The 23,757-nt window shown below is 35.8% G+C and overlaps 1 protein-coding gene across 2 annotated transcripts; it reads left to right on the top strand.

Moving 5' to 3' along the window:
- Positions 1–328: 328 nt before the first annotated feature.
- Positions 329–23,710, top strand: LOC121410970 (gamma-aminobutyric acid receptor subunit gamma-2-like). 2 transcript variants are annotated; one of them, XM_041603383.1, is made up of 10 exons: positions 329–924; positions 8,798–8,926; positions 9,261–9,461; positions 10,060–10,159; positions 15,003–15,160; positions 16,509–16,664; positions 17,653–17,847; positions 19,906–19,953; positions 20,759–20,954; positions 22,556–23,710. In XM_041603383.1, the coding sequence occupies exons 1-10, from the start codon at positions 577–579 to the stop codon at positions 22,600–22,602; spliced, it is 1,578 nt and encodes a 525-aa protein (XP_041459317.1). In that variant the 5' UTR covers positions 329–576; the 3' UTR covers positions 22,603–23,710. The 2 variants fall into 2 exon arrangements, with proteins under 2 accessions (XP_041459317.1, XP_041459316.1); XM_041603382.1 differs by having other exon boundaries at positions 330–924; positions 20,759–20,962.
- The last annotated feature ends 47 nt before the right edge of the window (positions 23,711–23,757 follow it).

The following is a 23,757-nucleotide window of genomic DNA, read 5'->3' on the forward strand; positions in this document are numbered from 1 at the left end:
AACGAGAGTACCTCTTCTTAGGCCCTACACTCTATACTCTCTAAACGATCCTGAGTTCAGCATATAGCATTGTGTGTAGCTATACACTGGTTTTTTATGTTCATGTCTGAGAAAGACAAAAACATTACACATTGAATTGTCGATAATCCATTCTAATACCATACCCATTATGATCCTGATGATCCATGAATCCAAACACCAGGTACCTCGCAATCAGGTCCTATGACATCACGTCCCTTACCTCTTCCGACCCCCTTCCCTTTACCCTAAACCCTCAGCCGGATTCTGCCAATTAACTTATCTCCGTCACCCGTTTCGCAGTGAAGGAGACAAACTCCTCCCTCTCCACAACAACGGTCGACTAGAGCGATGTCAGCAAATGTTGAGCGTTGGCACGAGTCAAGTTTGGCAACATCTTCGTACCCCGTCGTGAAACTTTTTTTTTCGTAAATTATCAGGGCTTAGGAGAAGAGGAAGGGGAAGAGGCGAATTTTCAAGGATATCTCCTTTCTTCCTTTCTCGTTATGTAAGGCTCGCCTAGATTTTCATTGGCAGAGGGTGTGAGTTTCCGCGTTCATGGACTTGTACTCTGTCTCCCCTCGAAGGCAGAACGATCAAAGAAGAAACAGTCTCCCTCAGCCTTTCGTTCTTCGCACAAACGTTGGCGGTCGAGCACGGCTTCGTCCACCGCCTCGCATGCTCTCTACCTCTGCCCTCAAATCGACCGGTGATTGTGGTCTTGCTTGCCAGGAGCTCTTCAGGGTGTGGCGGAGTTTCAAGATGTCGGGTGATCAAAGTGCAGAGAAATTGGACAACATGCTGAAGAGCATGGATCAGATCCAGACAACTCTCAAACAGATTGAGGTGAATGGACGACCTGGAGACTCGGAGGAGTATTACCCACCAAGATTAGACAAACAAAAGGTACCACAAAACTTTTTTTTAGGTGGAGGTGTCGATTCTTGGCGGCATTCTAATAACATCAAATTAACTTCATTTGCATATTGTATTTTGTTATATCATTGACTGTTCAATGTCAAGATGCCCTTAGTAGGCTTATCAGTAATATGAATTAAAGGGGGTACTGTCTCATCATTTCGAATTTAAGAGGCTTCAGGGCTGGAGCATTAGTGTAGGCATATACCTTCAAGCACATGCATGTACATAGTGTTAAGTTATTATTATTCATATCTTTATCTCTCTTTCAATTCATAATTATCATTGTCAAGTAATCTTTATAAAAAGAGAGAACTATTTAAAAGCATAATATGACCAACTCTTCGGTTCCTTGGAAATATTTGTCTTGTGATTGTAATTGTAAAGTAGCAAAAACACATTCTTTTTTCATTTTGCAAGGAAACCACGACAAGTCCAGTAGTTTAGTACCACAACTGACGCTGTTTTAAGTGATAATAGCACATTACCTTTTACCTCGAAACCGAATATTCCAATATTCCGAGGATGTGTTAATTTGTCATTGTCCTATTCCACCCTTTACCACAGGAAATGCTGTAATTTGGGCAGCATACTGTCCACACAACAATTGGTTAAACAAATTTATCCAACGCTGGGTAGTTTTCAACCAATACTTTGTAGTTTTAACCCAAAGCACACATTATTGGTTTAAAACTACCCAGAATTGGATAAAGTTTTAACGAATTGTTTTGTGGACAGTATGTTACCCAACATTTTTAAGAGTGTAAGTTATAAGCATAAGTTATTCCATTAGTTATGTCAGGACACGGTATGTTAGGTTTGTAGAGAAGAAAGAAAAGAACAAAATCATGAATATGACCGAATAGGAAGGAGGAGGGGTGACGAGGATGACGAAAAGGAAAAGAAAAAGAAGGAAGCTAAGAAGAATTTGGAGAGGAGCAACAAGAAGTTGAAGAAAGAAAGAAAGAAAACGCAGAAAATGAAAAGGAAGATATGAAAAATGTCAGATGAAGGTTGAATGCAAGTATTAGATTTTTACAGCACTAGTATGAAAAGAGATTTAATACGATTTGCTATTTGACTGAAATCATTACAGATACATATTACTATTTGGATTTGTCAAATGAGATAAGCAATCACAACAATAATCCAATATACTAAATATCATTTTATTAAATTGTATTGAAGGTGTTGTGAAAATCTAAAAGAAGACAGCTATACACCTTACAATCTTGACGCCACATCCTTTTTTTTAAAGTTCCCTGGGAGTGGGCTAAGACCTCGATCCCCGCTAATATTAACCCTAGAACTTGTACCTTTCAAGCAGGGCGACAACTTTCCTCAACTGATATTATCACTTTTGACTCACGTCCTCCGCCTAAACCCACTGCCTAAATCTTGAAATTCTCGCCCAAACTTGCATGGGGAAGGCGATGTCGAATCTGGTGATCCATCATCCACTGCTAAGTTTTACCGCCAAAATTGAAGCGCAGGATAGCGGTGTATATTATCCCCGTATGGGGTAAGACAAGATCGCAAATGTTCACTAAATTATGGCGAAAAAGAGTTATGATTTTTTGTTACAATACAAGGTGAAAATAGCATTATTTAATAACAATATGGCATCTGCAAGATTGAAAATTATATTTTCCTGTATTTTTGAAAAACATAATTAACTTCCTTTTCAATAATGACGATGATCGCCAATAATTGAGCTAATATCGAGAAACTCGTTTTAAAAAATGTGGGAGTTGTGTCAAAGACTCTCCTACTTTATGTACTACCTACTTGTGCATCGCATTTGTTCTCATCATCATTTTAATTGACAGATATATACTTTGTATTACCATCAAATAAGCTGTCATGTAATTCATCTTCAGTAGCTGTAAGTAAATGTAATAAGTACATTCTTAGATGAATTGAAGGTGAGGTCAATTTCGTGACTGATGAATACAGAATACATCAGCTGCTCGGAATGTTCATTGATACCAAGACTTGGCCTGATCGGTACCAGGGTCATTCGGTGTCTCATGGGTTATCCAGCTGGTTCTAGGTCTAATTAATGAAGCCACAGGACCAGTAATTAGGACCAGCCAAACCTCTGTAGTTTGATGAAACCGCTGCTATCGGTCTTCGCTGTCTGAACCTATTAAGTAAAAGATTCCCGCGCGGGGTCAATTGCATTTTAAGGAACCTATTGCCGTAGAAAAGCCGATTCCTAATATACTAATTTGGTAAAAGAGGAGGTCTTTAAGAAAGACAATCGGCTCATTACATGCATTTAAAAGAATGAAACTGTATAGCTACATGATGTAGCTATACAGTTTTATTCTTTTAAATGATTTAAACTATATCTTATGTATTGTAATGGTGTGTATGATTATTATTATGTAACCGAACGTACACTTAAATTTATGTAATTTTTTTCAAGTAGGCATGATTTACCTTATGCTTATTTATTGATATGAACTTAGCTATACTCGTATTTGCAGGTCTCTACATTTTGGATTCTGACAATAAATCAGTGTCGGATAAAAACTGTTACTATTACCATTTTTTTTCGAAAAAAAGTACTTCTATAGTTTAATATCTACTGCAGATCTCATGCTATTTCATTAATCAAGTTCTCAGATTTAATGTGAGCTTGAATTGCGTTGCCTGTCAAAATTCGATTCGACGTTTGCAAGTAATAATGAAGATAATCAAACCAAACATTCCTTAAACATTGCATAAAGGGGTGACAAATTGTGCTTTTAATCACCTTGTATTTTTAAAGTCGTTTTAATCAAGTGATCTATGAGACTGTTGTGGTTAGATGATGGGTAATGATTTTCCTTTTCTTCATTCTTGACACATGGGAGATGGGCTAAAAGATATTAGCACCATTGATCATCGGCAAAGATGTTCCACCTTCATGGACATTAAGTGCGGGATAGGTAAAGACCCCATTTTATTATATTTGAATAAACTATGTATGAAAGATATCCTCTATTCCATTGGTCATATAGAGAAAATAACCACATAGCCCACATATGAACGGCCGTATAATAATGATTCTTCTAACGAAGCTGCAAAGGGGGCTAAGATTACCCCATACCCTTCCCAATCTGTGGTTTAGGATACAGAAAGCGGAAGGTTTGTATGATGGTGTTCCTGTGACTGGTTGCTGGAACCTCAGCAAACCGCAAACAAAAGAAGATATCATGACATACAGAACAACTTGTCAGAATATATAGTTTGTTTCAACATATATCATGGTACTTTGTCAGTTACCACAGATACCATTTATGTTTAAAGATTTGTTTGTAAAAAAATTGCCGCCCGTTTCGTATTGTGAGTATATATTAATAATTTTGGGGAAAATCAGTTATCATGATTACTATAAATCACAGTCTCTCTCTCTCTCTCCTTCTATCGGTCTATTTTCATTTTATTATTTTCACAAACACGACACCCCCACTCATCCACCCACTCTAAACCCCCGCACACACTTGCGCATGCACTTCACCCTCTTTGAAAATAAATTTGATTTGACAGCGTGATAAACAACACCACAATTTAGACCTTACCGATTAAAAATATAAGTGAAGGCTAAACCAATTTCTAAATGTATAATATGGTTCACAAACATCGCTCCTTATATCAGCGAGCTAGCATCAATTCGTGGGTTGTCAGTTACTTATACAGGAAAGCATTGAGTACCTGTGATAAGCGAAACAAGACCCAACAAAACACACCCACAAGGGACACCTTCAGGGACCAACGCCTTTATTAGGCTTACCTTAACTCAAAGAAATGAGATATCTTCCGGGAAATATTATTATTCAACTAGAACGGAACTATATTCTCATTTGCTATTAGACTACGATATTCTTCTTTGTCATAATTAGATTAGACTATTTCACAGGTAATAATCAATTATTTTAATGAGTTGATAGACAGTAACAAGGACATAAAGGAACTCTAAATAGAATTAAGTTGGCAATGTGCGGAATTTTCTTCCCTCATACAGATATGTTTAAAGGTCATGAAAGGACGATAGTCAATGAACGAATAATACGATATATTGCTTTTATTTTGTTTATGCATCATTTCTGTTGTCTCAGATTGGTTAAAGGGACAAATATTTAAACATCAAAGTTGAAATACCCAAAACCGTTCAAATAACATGAATAATAGCTCAATTTGTGATTTGATTTTTATAAATGTATTACACAAACGAAATAATCACAAGAGATGACATTTATTTAGAAAAACTTTGGAAATGTCATTAAGAACATAAAAAACGGTTTGATATCAAAAAGTAAACCAGACTTTGAACATTAACAAATACTTTGTTATCGTTGACATGGTTGACACAGAATGCAGAATTTCTTGCAACCTTTATGAAAATACATTCAATTTTTTTCAAATGCATGCAAGAACATTCTGAGCATGGGTAAAAATTGAAGATTCCTGGTCCTGTTTTCCGATTTATCTTAAGGCGTGTACCAATATTCAAAGTGATTCACTTACTTGGATTTCACTCTATAACCGGTTCTTTGATGAATTAATTCCGGTGAAAGAACATTCCACATTTTCAATTTTTCATCAAACAGCATGATCTCTTTCTTTCAACCTGTCTCTCTCTTCCCACACACTCTTTCTCCCCCCTCTCTCTCACACACACACATAGTCTCACACTCCCTCTCCCAATCATCACTTAGTCTCGGAAAAGCCTGCCAGACTTAGTAAATCATGCACCCTGATCTGTATGTTAATCCAAAGATACAATGATTCATCCCCATCTCTACATTCATTCAAACAATCTTGTGAATAACTTTGAATCTCTTCCTGAGCGTTTGAAACCAACTTTAACCAAATGCTTCAGTGAATCAAGTCATATTAGTTGGTATTATCAAGAGATGTATGAATTCATTTTGTGTTTCTCCATACCACTCAATCTCTTCGGGAAAAGTTGGCTTTCACGTGAACTTATTCACCGAAATATTATCTTCGTTTTAGAGAGTCAACTATAAGCATTTGTTATTGCAAAGGACTGACCTACATTCTGTATGATCTAATCATAATTCGTCAACATTACAATCAAATCTTAAAGATAATGCGTTTCGATTCTTTTTTTTTTTTGGGGGGGGTATCTTTCTAAATGCTTCTTGTTTGTGTCACATGCTATCGATGGCATACAGCACATGCTATCGGGGGGGGGGGCATTGATCGGACCTCGGAGCGAATTACATTTCATGTACAGAACAGTTAGGTTATCGGATTGTATATCATACAGTTTACACGTGTATGAAGGCCCATGTCAATTACGGAACTGGAAATTTTCCAACGAAATATATGTTATCTTTATGTTGGTCCTTAAAGGTATGCAAGAAAGAGGGTTAATTGTTAGATATTTCTGATAGCCTAAACATGACCAAGATATATTGCCGTACAAAAAAAATTCTGATGGTTATCATAGCGGTATATTTGTAGCATAATAAACAATTTGGCTGATGGAGTGAACCAATATCCTTCCAATCTGTGGAATAAAGACATTCATGGCAGATTGCCATAGAAGTAATTGTTATGGAATGTAAAGGAAGCAACTCCTATTATGTAAAGACTTGTAAATAATTACAAATATTTGATGCAGTCATGTTAATATACCTGTAATATATACTGAGCGTCTAGCTAAGACATCAAACACTGATAATGTTCCTCAATTTTGTATCCTTTTGCTGTGGCTATTCTTCACGGAGTTCACGAAACAATGCAATGATTGCCCCCAGTTCAGCGGTATTTACATTATTTTAGGAACATGATGAATAATGTTTATCATTTAAAGTAGTTGGTCTTGTTGCATGCACAAATGAATAAATAAACAGTGAGGTAATGAATAGATGGACTGATGGATGAACGGATAAATTAATACTAAAAATAAATCAATAAATAATGTATAACTGACTGAATGAATGGATGAATGAATGAATTCATGATTGAATGAGATGGCTATGTTTACCTGATTACCATTGAAACAATAGTGTTTATAAGTAACCAAGCTCAGAAAAAAAAGGAATGAACTTTTTTCGGGGGGGGGGGGGTAAACCGTGCAATGTTGTCTCTCTTCTTAGTTCAATGTTGGGAAGGTCCTATGAAAATGGTCGATGTTTCCCTCCAAAGTAGGTCAAGATTATTTGCAAGGTTGGGATCGATACTTCCCTTTCGGGCCTCGATCACTGACAATTATAGAGGATTGGGTGAATAAACCTTCTTTTCAACACCTGTGAAATGAAGATCAGCATGGTAAGGAAATATATGATCTGACATGAGTCGAAAATATGATAGAGATTGAGATTGTGGTTTCGACCGAGTCAACTAGAATAATCCTGAACTGTGTACACAAGCAGGTTTGAATCATGAAACTATCAATATCAATTTAAATGGTCCTTTGACTTATGATTCATCGTTTTGATTTGCTGTACATGGTGAAATTCCTACAACATTCTGACATAGTATGTTGGCTTCAGCAAGAGAGAAAATTATCTTAGCATAATGTCATAAATTCAACTATGTCTTGTCCGAGTCATGTTAATTAGATGTTCATATTATTTTGGGGAAATACCGTTATGATTTGTAATCATAATTATCATAACAACCTAGTGGGACAAACTGCCTATATATAATCTCTCGTATCCTATTTACAAATTGATATTCCTCATCTTCATATCGGAACTTAATGAAACGTAAATCTCGCGTAGAAATATAAAAGTGAGTTATTGAAAGGCATTGTACAAAACCAATGGATTGAGAAAAAGACTAATATCGATGCCTTCAAGAACTAACGTTCGTCACAGTGAATTTGTGAGTAGGTCTGTGCGAGTAGACTATTTTGCTCATAAAGTACGTCAGACTGGAAGTGCTATCTGGCCCAAACAGCCGCTCGACGAAATTAGAAGAAGCGACAAAAATATTGAAATGATCTGGTTTTATTTGGAGATAAAGACTGTCGGATGTAGAAGACCGTCTCACAAAATGTCAACTGTCGAGAATATAATCATGATGATTGGTCTAGTATTAACTTGAATTATTTTCCGAAATTTTATTTTGATAGAAATAGTATTCCAATAATCATCCACGGAAGCTCAAGGTCAAGGAACTGGGAAAGCCTGATATTAAATGAATGCCAATAATTAAGAGTCACAGAATCGTACACTCTTTCCTTACGTGAAAGTGTTGATGATGATTGTAATAACAACAATAACTGAAAAAATTATAATAAATGATGATGATAATAAAAATGAATCATAATTACAATGAAAATTGCAATGAAATTACAATGAAAATTGTTATTTACCTAAGAATGATAACAATAGTAATGATTATACTAATGATAAAAAATGATAACAATAATCATCCATGATAACGATGATAATGATAACGATAATAATAATAATGATAAGAAGAATGATAATAATAATGATGATGATAATGATAATAACAATAATAATAATACCAATAACAACAATAAGAGTAAAAATTTGAAAAAAAAACGGCGAAATTATACACATTTTTAACTAAACAATTTTTTTTTAATGAAAAATATTACCTTACTTCAGGGGGCGGCTCCATAGGGGCAGGGTGACCGCCCTTTTTTCAGGTAGTTAAAAAACAAGGAGAAAGCACAGTAACTCTATGATTTATTACCCCCTGTTATTCAAGCAAAATCATGTAAGTTGCCCACCCCTTTCCCTTCGTGGCGTCATTGCGCCAACCTTATAGATGTCTTACCTAAACCAAAGAAAGGCCATGGCGGCGCTGCCGGGACGGGTTATATCTAATAATTCTAATAACGTTGTGTTTCTTAATTGTTGTTCAGGTGTTTGCAAGGATTCGATGTAACGTTATCACTGTAGGTGATATTGATACAGTAAGTCAGCAGTTTACAGCAGAGATATATTTGAGTGTCACGTGGAAGGAACCAAATGTTAAAGGCAAGAAGAGAGAGGTAGGTTCTTTCCCTGCTTAGTTTGTCTTTATTCTTTATGAAATCAAACACGGGAATACAATAAAAATGTAATTGATTGTAACTGTAGTGAAAATATATATTTCTACGAGGGTCAGCTTTGTGGCATGTGTGTAGGTGTGTGTAGTCATATATTTCTATTTTATCATATTCAGAAATATTTGTGTTCTAAAGCAACTAGGACATAGTGAAGTAAATGCTTAGAGTGTATAGTTATAGCTCAAAACAATTTAATGAATGGCCTTGAGATTGATTGGTCTTTAATATGGTGGAACATTCACATTCATTTTTTTCTTCCCATTTTGTTTCTCTGCAGGAGGTAAATTGGGATGAGCAATGGGATCCTCGTATCTATTTCTTTAATGCAGTGAATATAGATAAGATGCAAACCAATCATTACATCATTCCCAATGAAGATGACGATCCTAGTGGTAGCCCGGATGTTCGTTTATCGATCAGAATGAAAGGAACATTCAAGTGCAGTATGCAACTCAAGGATTTCCCCTTCGATTGCCAGGTAAGACGATATATCGTAATTAGGATTTGGTTTGTTTGATGATGTTATTACTCTAACGCGCACAGAATTTTGAACAGAGAATGCACATAAAGTATTTCAGTTTCTTTTACGTACTATTTTATACACACCACACATTACTGTATCCCCCTCCTAAGCTTATGCCAACGTTTCTACAGAAAATGTTACTTTAATTTATTTGTCATTTGTTATGTTTCATTGCAATTTTGAAGTCATGGCGACATGATTTTAAAAATTTCAGATGGACACCTTTTGAATATTATAACGCCTGGGTATATCATCCCCTTTTGAGAGAAATATTGTTTTTATGACAAACGTACTGCTAAAATGAGTTGATCTGTAGGTTACGAAACGTCAACTACGTCACTAACAAGTTCTTGATTGACGTAATGTTCCCCTAATACTATTGTTTGCCAATAAAGATCATGAAGATTACACATCTAACATCATTTTGGCTCTCTGCAGTTGTATTGATGGATACCCCCTAACGTTAAATAAAGTTTCCAAAAATGTATTCCAAGATGATAATACGTCTAAATCTATTTTTATTCCTCTTAATGATGACGCTTGATTTGAAAAGGATCTGACTATTAAACTGATGTCTGATTGGCCAGTAGAAGATGTGGAGTTTGTGAAAGATATGAATATCAAGGACAGCATCAGACTCGATACATTCACAGGTACGAACTTACGGAATGAAGACAGCGATATCAATGTGGAGGACGACGACGAAGACGATTATGAAGATGATGATGATGACGATGATGACAATGATGATGATGATGATGATGACGATGATGATGATGATGATGACAATGATGATGAAGATGATGATGATGATCTTGGCGGTGGTGGTGATAGTAGTGGTGTTGGTGGCGATGGTGGTGATGATAGTAAGATGGTGACAGTGGTGGTGGTGGTGGTTTATATAATGGTGGTGCTGATGATGGTGATGAGGAGGATGAAGGGGATGATGATGATGATGATGATGATGATGATGATGATGATGATGCACACCAAAAGGTTAAAGTTTACGTAAATATTAGGCAGTGTTGTAGTCAAGGCTCAAACCTCCAAGGCCAAGGCCAAGGCTTTAATACCCAAGGCCAAGGCTTCAATAACCAAGGCTGAGGCCAAGGCATGGAAACCCAAGGCCTGAAAACCTCAAGGCCAAGGCCAAGGCATTTCAATTGTACAATATATGGAAAAAAAATTAGACAACAATGCTTAGGCAGCATACATGACACACAGGACCAAATGTATAAAAGGTGTGAGCGAGCAAAATTTTTGACCCTTGTACATTTAAAACGAAAATAATTTCATGATAGATCATGTAGATTTAGACATAAAATTAAAATAAATATGTAGTTACCTTTGTACATTTAATTATTGTTCTAGGCGATTCACATTGCAATCATTATTACCAAGGTGATCTGATCCTGGCATGCCCATTCTCAACATATGTCTTTCTCCTCTACCTGGGACAGGGGAGGCAGAATGTATTTTTTTTTGGGGGGAGGTCAAAGCCAAAAATGCACTTACAGTATAAGTCAAAATGAGAATTTTGGTGCAGTTCAGCAAAGCTTTTTTAAGTTATTTCTAATTGATAAGACAGATATTTTGATTTAGGCTTTAATTAGCGAGCAAGTGGTTTTGAAAAAAAAAACAATTTTGAAGTTGTAAAACTCGATTTTGGGTCAATTATGGTGCTAATCACTGTTAAAAGGGCATCCTTGCGAGATGTTGTAATAAGATGTAATAAGAAATGAAATTTAAATATTTCGAGCTGTTTTTGTAATCATGAAAAAGGTATGCATCTTACTAAACAAATTAACGCGAGCACAAAACACAAGCTGAAATTTTTACAGACCAGAAAAGGAAGCTGTTCTGGACTGCATTTAGTGACTCATAAATAGGATACATAACTCACCAATCAAATAATGCGAGCGCAAAGCGCGAGCTCAAAAATTTGTAATATTCCGACCTAAAAACTAGACATTCTAAGCATTTTTTTTGTGTAAATTGAATGCGAACCTTAACAATAATTTATGCAAGCACAATCCAAAATTTGTTGATTTTGAAACCTAAAATTTTGCTCTGTATGCCATGCTTGGCCCCTCAACATTTTTGGGCTCATCATGCCATTGATGCCATAGCCCATTTGGAAATGACGAAATTGAAGTTTGTGTTCAAGTTTACCGAATCTTTTCAGAATATCATTAAAACTTAAACAATCTTGTTGGTCAAAGAAAATAATACAAGGAAAACCTAATGGAATAGAAATCAACCTTGTTATCATTCTTTAGAGTAAGCTATTTTTAAAGTATGAAAATTGTTGTCTAAATTGCAGTCAGATCTGTCAGAATTATTCCTTTCATAAAATCACTATAATCAGTGGCGTAGCGTGGGTCACGGCATTGTGGGGCACCAGCAAAAACTTGGAATTGCCTAGTGAGCGCGCCCAGTTGCCAGGTATACTGACCAAATAGAGATTTTTTATAAGGACAGTGCCAATAAACGGACATGTATCTCACTAGTCAAATAATGCGAGCGCGAAGCGCGAGCTTAAAATTTTTGATATTCAAACCTAAAAAGGGACATTACAATCAATCTTTTGTAATCATGATACGTACCTGTCTCGCTAAATAATGCGAGCGCAAAGTGCGAACTGAAATTTTTGTAAATATTGACCCCAAACAGGAAGATTTTAAGGACTATATTTTAGGAATCTTTTATCTATTAAGATTATCCACATCTCACCATAGTCATCTAATGGGAGTGCCAATAAGCGCTTGCTGATTTTGTTAGAATTACATCTAAACATGCACATAAAGCACTTGTAATCATGATTAACATACCCATCTCACTAATCAAATCTTGCGAGCGCGAAGCGCGAGCTGAAAATTTAGGAAATTCAGACCTGAAGAGGGGCATTTTAAGGCTTGTTTGTAGGAATTCAAGAAGACATTACGTAGTTCACTAACCAAATGATGCGAGCGCGAAGCGCGAGCTAAAAATTTTTGATATTCAGATCAGAAAACAGAAAAGGGACATTTTAAGGACTCATTCTAGGAATTGATGGAGAGCACACATCTTTCACCAATCCACTACTGCGAACGTAAGAAGGAAATGTTTTATATTAAGACCTTAAAATGGGACAATCACTTAAAGTATTCATGAAAAAGAAGCATACTATTGTACATGTAAAAGAATAACTCGAAGTGCGAGGAAATATATTTGGTAGTTTGGTGTATATTGACTTGAAAACGGGAGGTTTTAGTATAACAGGATTATATATCTCGGTAAACAGACAATGGGAGCACCAGGAACAATGAAGACATATGCCCTGAGCAAATTATGTGTCATTTATATGAAAAAATGTTTCTTATGTAATGTAACATAACATAATTATAACATTATAATGAACATTAATGTCTTCTTTCCCACTACGTTTCTCTTCCTTTCTCCCTCTTTTCCTCCTTTTTTTAGTCAGCCGATTGGGGGGAGGGGGGGGGGGCACGTGCCCCCATGCCCCCCCTGTAGTTACGCCACTGACTATAATCCTAATCATAATTATTATCATTATCATTAATATTGTCATTATCCTTATTAGTCATGATTACATCATATTACCAATAAATAAGATTAATTTTCATCACTTCTCTTTGTTACATAATTATGTGATGATAATTGCAATTGATGGCACTGCTAAGTACACTTACTGCTTCTGCTGCAGCTGACTGGTAGTATTTAGTGTCATTAGATGTACAGAACAATTGAAACATTTATAATTACTTGTATAAAACAAATGAAAGTACAAAATACAAAATGCCTTGAAAAAGCCTTGAAAATGCCTTGAAATTTCAAGGCTCAAAATCCTCAAGGCCAAGGCTCTCTCAAGGCCAAGGCTTTGAAAAAATAGGCCTTAAGGCCAAGGCCGAGCATCAAGGCACTGCAACACTGATATTAGGTAAAGGGGGAACATGCGTATTTGTTCGGAAAAATAATACAAAATGCTGTGTAAAATGTAACTCAATGTTGCGTTGAAATTTAGCCATAAAACATCCATGTTCCTTTTTTTACCGTACATTGGGTACATGTTTGTTTACTATTTTAGAATGTAGTGAGGAGGAGGAGGAAAGGGGGATTATTATGAAAAATAAGGAGGACGGGGAAAAGAATGAAAACGTGGAAAGTGATGATGACAATGATGAAAAGGACATGAAGGAGAAGTGTCGGAAATGATGAGGCTTATTATGATGATGTATGCGATAATGATTGATTATAGTGCGGTGATGATAATGATGAGGTGAGACAAAATGAAGAAAAGGGCGACGATGCTGTGATATGAACAAATGAGATGACGATGATGATGATGATGATGATGATAGCACCATATTTATGTTTGTGCATGCAGGTGTCCATGGTTTTCTGTATGCAACGTTTGACGTTGTGTCTCTGAGAGTTTCTAGCAGCACAAACCTTTACCTCCATCGGACCACTGCACATTCCTTTAAAAAATACATCTATATGACACGTATAATGGTAATATCTGTATTTGAATGGCAGACACAATTTAAATTGGGCATGAAAAGTTGGTCCGTTCCAGAATACTTTCAATGTCTGTATTATCAAGTTACTTATATCTGTGCTCAGAGGTCACAGTTGTAAAAAAAAATAATAATATGTTTTGGGAGAGGACGAATTAAAGGGCTTGTCTCCCAAACACATTCGCCCCTGAAATTGTAATTGAGCTTGAGGTCTGAAGAGGAAAAGATCGAAGGGTACGTTGAAAGTGATATATCCTGTTGTATCCGCCATCTTGAAATAATGACGTCAATCCTAAAGTATTATTAGATGTGATTTGTGTATAGACATTATACCTAAGAGAGTTGTATGTTTCGAAACCATTGCTACACTGTACGTCATCTTTCATGCAGGCTAGACTTTGGGGTGTTTCATAAAATTGTTCGCGGAGTTACAATCAACCTTCCACGCGACTGGAATATGGACCAAAAAGTTTCTCTTCATGATTTTGAATAGCATAAGTTTATACAGATATGATATTATTATATTACTTATATTTTCTTTAAAATCTGGAAATCTTTCTGCTCACAGTTCGGTACTAAATTAATCATTCATTCGTAAAATTGCTCGTGCTATTGCTCATATTACCCCCCCCAAAAAAAAAAATATATAATAATAATAAATAAATAGATAATAATAAAAAAAATAATAATAAAAAAATCATGAAAATCCACACCTGGTCATGAAAACTTTCTGGCACGCGCATATTTTAATAATGTTTAGATATTTCGATAAAATTGTCTTGAGTATAACAAATGGTGTATTAAAACATATATCATCATTAAACGATATTATTGTCAGTTGGGAATAATTAAAAATTAATCAGTTATTCAATAAAGAATCTGTTTCCCCATCATGATTTGTGAATGTCATTGCATTGATTTACAGGGTTCACACCTTTGTATAATTTAAACCCGTAATAATTTATTTTTTCAGCTGGCCAGCAATGGAAGCTATGGAAACATGTATTAGCTCAACCAATAGAGGAAGACAAAGCTTTAACAGGAGCACATAGATCTTATCCTATCTATCATATCACCACACATGTGCAACGGAAACCCGGCTTCTATATCTGGAATATCGCCCTCATCATGGTAAGCAGTGATAATCTTAAACCCAGGGTTCAAGCGAGGAGATGTGAGTTTCCGCTGCACGACGTTCGACGGATCCAAGAACATAGAAAATGTATCGTCAAATGCCCTTCGTGACAAACAGCAACAGAAAAGTCTTTGTTGAATATTGGGGAATCGATACAGCAGTTTCGTCCAGGGCTCTTTTTCGTCGGCTCCGAGCTCCGAAATTCGGACGAAACTGCTGTTGCGGTTCAACGATTTGCGACAAAGACATCCCACCTGGTGTTTAACTGGTATTTTATACTGAGTTCTTGAATCTGTCGTGCGTCGCGGTGTGTCAACTCGATACTGACGATAGACCAAAAACAAATTTGTAGGCTCCATATACAGATATATTGAGAGACCGCTACAGGTAGATGTGAGACCGTTTGTCGTTTTAAGTATTACGTACGGGTTTTTTATCCTTTAACAAAAAATACAGCCTATATGCCATTTCACACCGACATTGTCGACAATTATTGAAAGAGAGAGAGAAAGAAAGACTGCCGCAACTGCCGGACATAGGTTGACGAAAGACCGACTGGCTAAAATGACAATAATACAAAAGGGTCACAAGAAGAGGCAAACTTTCGGCAAATAGTCAGACGAATGCCCTTGAGACAGTTTGACTAATAACATTGGTCAAACTTATGGAATTCACAATGCAGGATAAAGCCAGTTACACCGGCAAAACCGACTTCAGACCGAACAAGCCTTTACGTTATTCAAAGAACATACTCTATCGGATGATTTGTACAACTCTGGTATTAAACGGAATTACAAGAAAAATCTAACATGATCACAAAACAAATATTGTCTGAACCAAATTCGAGGTTAATAGAATCGTCTTTCTTTGATGGTTAGTGTTATGACTGTTTGAATTATCGACCAGTTATTTGGACTTCCTGAAAGGTTAGATCCACTTCCCACTCAAAATTTCCAATGGTGAATATAATTTTCGTTGATGGCGATGAAGTGAACCGGGAAAAAAATGAAAATTTAATTTAGGCGAGTGGTGATAGAGGGGGTTGGGCAACCAGGTTGGGGTAGATTTGACTATCGACAACAGAAATAGAAATAAACAATGGAAGACTGACTGTGGTTCAAATGTTATATTTTATCATCCACTCCGAATTAGGATTACATTTCTCATTGAAAAAAATCATCATGATGATAAAAATCAATTAAAAATCCCCCCCCCCAAAAAAAAATGGCTTGACCGATTCGTCATCCACACTTTTTTATGCAATTGTACATTCTGCAGCTAATTGCCGTGTACAATCAGCTCATTGATTTACAATGTATGTATTAATGGTTCTACTTCTTCTAGCTGTTGATCGTCATCTTAACTTTCACATCGTTTGTGGTAGAACGAGGGGCTCCAGCAGACAGACTGAGTGTGACAGTCACTCTACTTCTCACAGCAGTAGCATTCAAATATGTCGTCAGTCAATCTCTTCCACTCATATCTTATCTAACCATGTTGGTAAGTAAATCATCGGAAATCATATAAGACTTTAGATTCGTTCCTCTTAATTCAAAATTATTGCGGAAATTTGTGAAAAGTTTGGCACACAATGATTCAGGGGCGACGGAGCGAAGTTGAAAGTGGGGGGCACAAGGAAAAAAGAGGGCACCTTTTCTTTCGAAAAGGGCACTACAGTAACCTTAAAACAAAGGGATAAAAGGCTCTTCTACAGTGGCGTAATAATGAACCAAAAATATGAGGATATTTTTTTCTTGTGCAAAAGGCCGCACTCATTAACACATATAAAAATATCCTTCTCAGTTGAAAGGGGCACAGAACACATTCGTGAGGGGAACTTTTCTTGGGTAAAAATGGGAATTTTTGCGAGAAAGTGCGCTTGGTAACACCTAATACGGGTTTTCTCAGGTGAAAGGGGCACAGTAAACGTTCGTGAGGGGGCACTTTTCTTGCGTAAAAAGGGCATTTTTCAGTGCTTCAAAAAGTGGGGGCACTGTGCCCCCCCCCTGCAATGATTTAATTGTAATATCACGTGGCTGTTCCAGATTTTTTTTTATTCACGAATAATGGGAGGCCGGATAATATACACATGTAATAAGTGTTATGTGTACTTTGTTTTCAGAAAGAGGAGGGGAGGTACGAAGACGAGGTGCAATATCTTAATAGTCGAATATAATTATTCATAATGTTGGCATTGTATTCGAAACCGAAGTCAGTGAATTTAAGAGTGAATGAGGCTTGTGACTTCCATGAAGAGCACGTTTCTCATCGAAATTGTAAGAATGAAGAAGTGTACAGTATTGTTTCGTACTGTTGTATCAGGCATCCACATCGACTGAGGAACTTAACTTTCTTCCATAGATTTTTTTTTTGCATGATTCTCTAGGATATAAAGTCTTGTGTGTAAAGAGTAAATTAAACTTCTTTGAGCTTGAAAAACAACATTTCATATAAATAAAGAGGTTACTATCAAATGTCTATTCTACAGGACAAGTACGTGTTATCCTGCCTCATCTTCCAATGTTTGGTGGTCGGTCAGAACGCTTTATCAGCCGTAGTCGAACTCAACGATCCCGATAAAGAGAAGGACTGGGCGAAATGGTTCGATTTTATCTCCATCATCGTGCTCGCTGGCATGGTATTCAACATCACCGTTGGGTTTATCATCTCTAGTCTTATAAGGGTAAGTGTATCGGGGGCGCCATCAAATCGAGGTGTTATATAATAATGTGACCTATTTTTTCTTTATTCTCTGTTTCTTCTTTTTTTTTGGAAAGTAATTCCTCATTCCCTCCCGTTTTACGAAGCATCGAAAGAATTACATATGTCTCTCTTTCCACAGTATTTACTGGAGGAATTCATGTCAGACCCGTGCTGATTACTCAGTCCATTGTATACTCAATTGATTGTAGAGTATATGTAGAGTATATAGACTAGCCCGTTCCATACTCTACAATGAATTGAGTGATCACCATGGGACTAACATGATTGCCTGCTAGAAGGTGTATCGTGTATGGTATCACGGGCCTAAAACATTTCCCATAGACTCGTGTGTTAAAATGGCACTACTTACAAAAAATCATTAAAAATTAGGATGAAATTTGAGAGATGAATGTTTACTGCCACCAGCGGAAAGGATGACATTCCATATCTGACCAGAAAAGGGTACCTCGACCGGCTCATTAAAAGAAAATGGCATTTATGAAGACTAGCCTGACAGGATTTAAAAAAAATTCACTGCTGAATGATACGCGCCGTAGTCTATATCTCTATGGCGCCGTATAAGCTAGAACAACAACAACAATAACAACAAATTCATCACTTGAGATAGTAAAATGGCCCTAATTCTTCCGCCAGTAAAAATAGTTGAGTATATTATTTAGTATATTATTTAAAAAAAGATATATATCTTCCCAATTAGGAAAAAGGAAGTTTAGTAGTTACCCTCCCTAGAATCAGTGTTAGATTGTTAATCATATTCATTTATTTTTGTGAATAAGCAATATCAATTTCAAAAATTGAGAATGGGTTTACTCGAATGAATAACTTTTGCCTGCCATTTGTAATTAGGCCCGTGTAACCGTATGTACAGATACATCATTTTTGTAGATTAAATACCAGCATGACCAGTAAAATAATAAAATCCAATTTTAGTAGCCTCTGGTATCTAGTCTAGAGAACGTAAGTCCGAGTACCACTGAGAGTTGGCCCGATGTCAATTTTGACTTCAAAATCCTTGAGTATGAAAAAAAAACTGAAATTTTAGACTTAGACCGTTTCACCAGATTAGGGCCGTAGTACATAAATAATGATGATAATAGACATACAATGTCCCCTGTACGTGTAAAACTACATCCAGAGAATGGAGGATGCGATTATATCGGTTCCATCCATGCTATCATTAGCACCACCATCCCTCTCCGATTTACGCAGTAAAAGACGGGGGTGTATAGAGGCAGGAAGTCAAGCTGATGTACGAGAATTTGGCGGGAAAGGGATAATTAAGAAAGAATTTTCTTCAAAAGGGAAATTCGTCATGCTATAATCTCGTAGTCGATGATAGATGGCGAACTAAAAAGATTTTTCTTTTAAATCTGCTCTATAAATCAAATGATATCTACAGTTGTGTGGGAGTGTGTGTACAGATAGGACGGCGCTATATTTACATATGTTATGATAACAAAAAATAAAAAGCAGATGAAATCATAAACCTAGAAAGAAAAAAAGAAGACAGAAGGAATCGTCATTAATTGGTTGTGCAACTGGACAATACGCTTATTTTCATTGAAAATTTAAACTCAAATAGAGTTACATTCAAAACCACCTCCTAATCAAAATGACAGGACTTTTTTGTGTAAATTTGTTATCAAAAAGTGGAAGGTTTTAATGCATAAAATCTGGTATAGAGCACATGTTGGGCAACCTGCCCCTGTCATTTTCTTAAGTAGTGAAAAAAAAAGAAGGGAAAATAAAACACCGAAACATATTTTTAAAAAGAGAGGAATGAGTCGTGTAAAATGATTATAATACAAATAAAAATGACGTCACCAATATATCGTCTTGCACACGCCTATCAAAATACAATGCCCCAACCCCAAAGTATGATGTTAATCTCTTTTATGTAGTTTGTTGTGCTTGTATGTTTGTTTTTGCTCATTTTTTTATTTTCTGCTTTTCTGATGCCCTATTCATTGTACAATTTCAATCAATTAATTTCCTGTCTTATTTGGTATTTCTACAGCAAAATAAAACAACTCAGAAGATGAAGAAGATAACAGCCGGATACTTGGTAATTCAGGATTTGTTTTATTCAATTTTCTCTGCATGGCTTTTAAAGCAAAATGGTATTCATCTGTTATCGAATACCTACATATTAACAATAAATTACACTATTAAATGTTTATCAAACATAACCACTTAATTTTAATGTGCATATGGAGCACATTAAAAATAAATCGAAGAGCAAATGATTTGGTTTGTGTCATCAAACATATCAAACATAGTTTGCAGATGATGGATGTCATGAGAACCTATTATAAGAAATTTGCCTATCATTGTTACCTTAAGTTTTTATATATAGACTCCGTATTAACTATTGTTGAATAATCTGAGAGGAGGGTCTATTTTATAGCCTATTTTAAAGAAAAAACAAATATCTAATTTTTTAGATTGTACTGGTAAACAAAGGTGATCCATGTTTAATTCCAGGAAAGCCTTGCACCTTTATAAAAAAAATGCAGTAAAATGTGCATTTGTACCAAATCCTTTAATTTTTACCTTAAACTATTTTTTTTTCAAATACCTTAAGTTAGTGATAATCTCGGTTGCGTCCATTTCGTGCTAACTTTATTTTTTTTGAAGGGGGCGATGAAATGTATTCTACGTGTGGACTTGGACGTAAAAATTCAAGTTTTCTCTTGTTTGAAAATATCACCAATATCGATATATTATATGATTTAGGCGCACCTATTATGTTGACGACTGATCATAAAGCAATTGGATATACATTATAATTGAAACGAGCACCTGTGCGTCTTTGGTAATTCAATAATCACTAAAGTTTAAACCTTCCTTTGAAACATGAACAAAAACAGGAGAAATGCGAGCAGATAAACCAAAATTGGCAGACCCGCCAGCGAAACCGAGAGGCTAGTAGGAAGAGCAAAGAGGAGCGAACAATTCCACCGACGGAGAAGGCCGTCCAGGCCGGTGCCGCTGCCAAGGGATTGAGCTGGAAGAGGGCTAGCAAGGAAGTGGGTAACAATGGCAAAAGCAACGTAGAGATGCAAGGTATTAAGGTAGGCTCCTATTTAGAATAAATCCTCCACCTTCATTCTTCATGATTATCATTCATTTCTTGACACATTTTAATGTACGATATCAAAGTCAATTGGAATTTCTTCGGTACAATTATTTACCAACACATTTCTCTTTGGCCATGGGCAGAATAGTAAATTGGAACAATTGAGCTTCATTGTTATGTGCAAACAATATGATACAAAACTATACCATCTATTTTCCGACGGAGCCCCCCCCCCCCCTTCCCTCCCCCAAACACACACACACACACGATTAATGTTGTCTAGTTCAAGGTATTTATCTAGATATACGAAAGAGTGTTTGGGCAAAAGAAATGAATTTGAAAAAAAAAGTTCAACAAAGACCATGAAGAAGAATGAAATCTGGAAAAAGAAGAATATGAAACACATTGGCCTGTCCCCACCCCCTCCTCCCAGAACCACCCCTTCCCTTTCTTGCACCCCACCTCAAGTTTTTTTTCATTCTTTGCTTTTCATTATTTTGATATTGCATGGCACAACCATATAGATAATCGCTTGTTTTAATTGGTTTATGAATTATTATAATTATAAATTATTATTTAATTATCATGTAATTTAAATATCTTTTTATATAAAACAACTCTTGTGGATATAGTGATAACTTAATTTTTGTATAATGATTAAGGTATTTATGAGTGTTTACCATTTATTATCATTATTATTTTTTCTTTATTTTGTATACTGCAGCGTAGGCCTGTTCAGTTATGCAAAACTGCTTTCCAAAGGCGCCCTGCAGTTTAACAAATAACTCGACATAATGGTTACAAAAGTAACTTAAAGGACAAGTCCACCCAAACAAAAACTTAATTCGAATAAAAAGAGAAAAATTCAACAAGCATAATACTGAAAATTTCATTAAAATCGGATGTAAAATAATAAAGTTATGACATTTCAAAGTTTCGGTTATTTTTAACAAAATAGTTGAATGTATGAACGAGCCAGTTACATCCAAATGAGAGAGTCGATGATGTCACTCACTCACTATTTCTTTTGTTTTTTATTGTTTGAATTATGAAATATTTTGATTTTCTCGTCATTGTCATATGAAATGAGGTTTCATTTTTCCCTGAACACGTGGAATTCCATTATATTAACATTTTGTGCTTCAGGCAAGGAGGTCCTAATTGTCAAATTCGTAAAAGTTGAAATACTGTATAATTCAAACAATAAAAAACAAAAGAAATAGTGAGTGAGTGACATCATCGACTCTCTCATTTGGATGTAACTGGCTCGTTCATAGAACTATTTTGATAAAAATAAGCGAAACCGTGACTTTGAAATGTCATAACTTTCTTATTTTACATCCGATTTTGATGAAATTTTCAGCATTGTGCTTGTCTGATTTTTCTCTATTGATTCAAATCAATATTTTTCTGAGGTGAACTTGACCTTTAATAATATACGGATGAACATTCGTTTTTAGTTCTTGTACATATTTCTTTTATATATGAATTTTCGTGGTGGGGATGGTCATTAAGAATATCTAGTCTTTAACTTCCGGTTTGGCCTATAATAATGTACATTTTTGTTGATGTTGTTGTGATTTAACAGACGGAAGCCAGCCTCAAACCCGAGTCCAGTTCCCATCCTTCTGGTAGTGCCTCAACTCAACAAACTACTGCTACATTCGCCGTATAAACATTATCCTGCCATATAGCACACCACCAGTCAACTATCTGACTGAAATGATACAGAAATATAATGGGACATTCGTCGCATTACCTCCCTGGTAAAAAATAATCCACTGCTCAAATCATTATATCAAACGTTTATAACCAATTTAGAGACCCTGTCACATATTAATATTGGCCTCTGCAGATCCCGTGTGTATCCGGTTCACTTTTTTCACCAGAAGGTGCAAGAAGGCCGTAATTTTTTTGCCGTGAAATTGTAAATACCCTAAACACCCTAAGATCTGTAAACCAGTTGAATTACAAAATTAAACTTTCAAATTAATAAAAATAACTTTTGATGACAGTATTTGTCAAAGACATTGAAGTGCAGTGTGAAGAGCACAACAGACTTATTAAGTTCAGACGTTAATCAACGTTCGATACTTTCCACCCATGTGAATGAGTTTATGATTTTGAAGAATACCTCAGTCGACGAGATTTTCCTTTAAAAGTTGTCCCTGCATCCCCCCTCCCCTGCAGATTCAATTTGACTTGGATTCCCTTCAGGCTGTGAGTCGTTTCCATTCTTAGTTGATGTGACTTATATTAAAAATAAATTGACTCGGAATGGTGTGGCGTTGATTGAAATCAACTCATACTGAGTCAAAGAGATCCAAGTCTTTTAAACTCAGAATGAAATTGACTCCTAATTGACGTAGTTTTTAGTCAAAATGGACTCAGAAGAAACAAGAGTATATATTGGGGCGGGATTTAATACAATCATCACAAGGACCAGCTTACCAAAATTTTTTTTAAATATAAGATTGATCTCTAACTATTTTTTTAAGAAAAATCAAAATCTCGATTTTTTTTTTCATAAAAGTAGAATAAAATGTTATTACAATTTTTTTGCATTCAATTCACAACGCTGTGGGCGAATGTTGACGCCCTCTACGTTTCAGTGATTCTTTTAGCAAGGCCTGCTTGTCTTGTACTGCTCATTAACGAATAAACTTTTGAGAGTAGGGGAGACCGGGGTTAGTTGGAACATGGGGTATGTTGAAACATTGCAATTTTCTTTAACGCCTGTAAAATAAATTTATGCAATACTGCCCTCAATTTATTGCTACTAATAATACA

The sequence above is a fragment of the Lytechinus variegatus genome, chromosome 3 (assembly GCF_018143015.1).
Source record: "Lytechinus variegatus isolate NC3 chromosome 3, Lvar_3.0, whole genome shotgun sequence".
Classification (NCBI taxonomy): domain Eukaryota; kingdom Metazoa; phylum Echinodermata; class Echinoidea; order Temnopleuroida; family Toxopneustidae; genus Lytechinus; species Lytechinus variegatus.

Bases quoted from the DNA above. Each gene is read 5' to 3' on its own strand.
- LOC121410970 (XM_041603382.1), top strand. From the start codon at position 577: ATGGACTTGTACTCTGTCTCCCCTCGAAGGCAGAACGATCAAAGAAGA. The intron at 16,665-17,652 runs GTAAGTAAATCA...TCTATTCTACAG, and splicing joins TATCTTATCTAACCATGTTG to GACAAGTACGTGTTATCCTG. The intron at 17,848-19,905 runs GTAAGTGTATCG...GTATTTCTACAG, and splicing joins TCATCTCTAGTCTTATAAGG to CAAAATAAAACAACTCAGAA.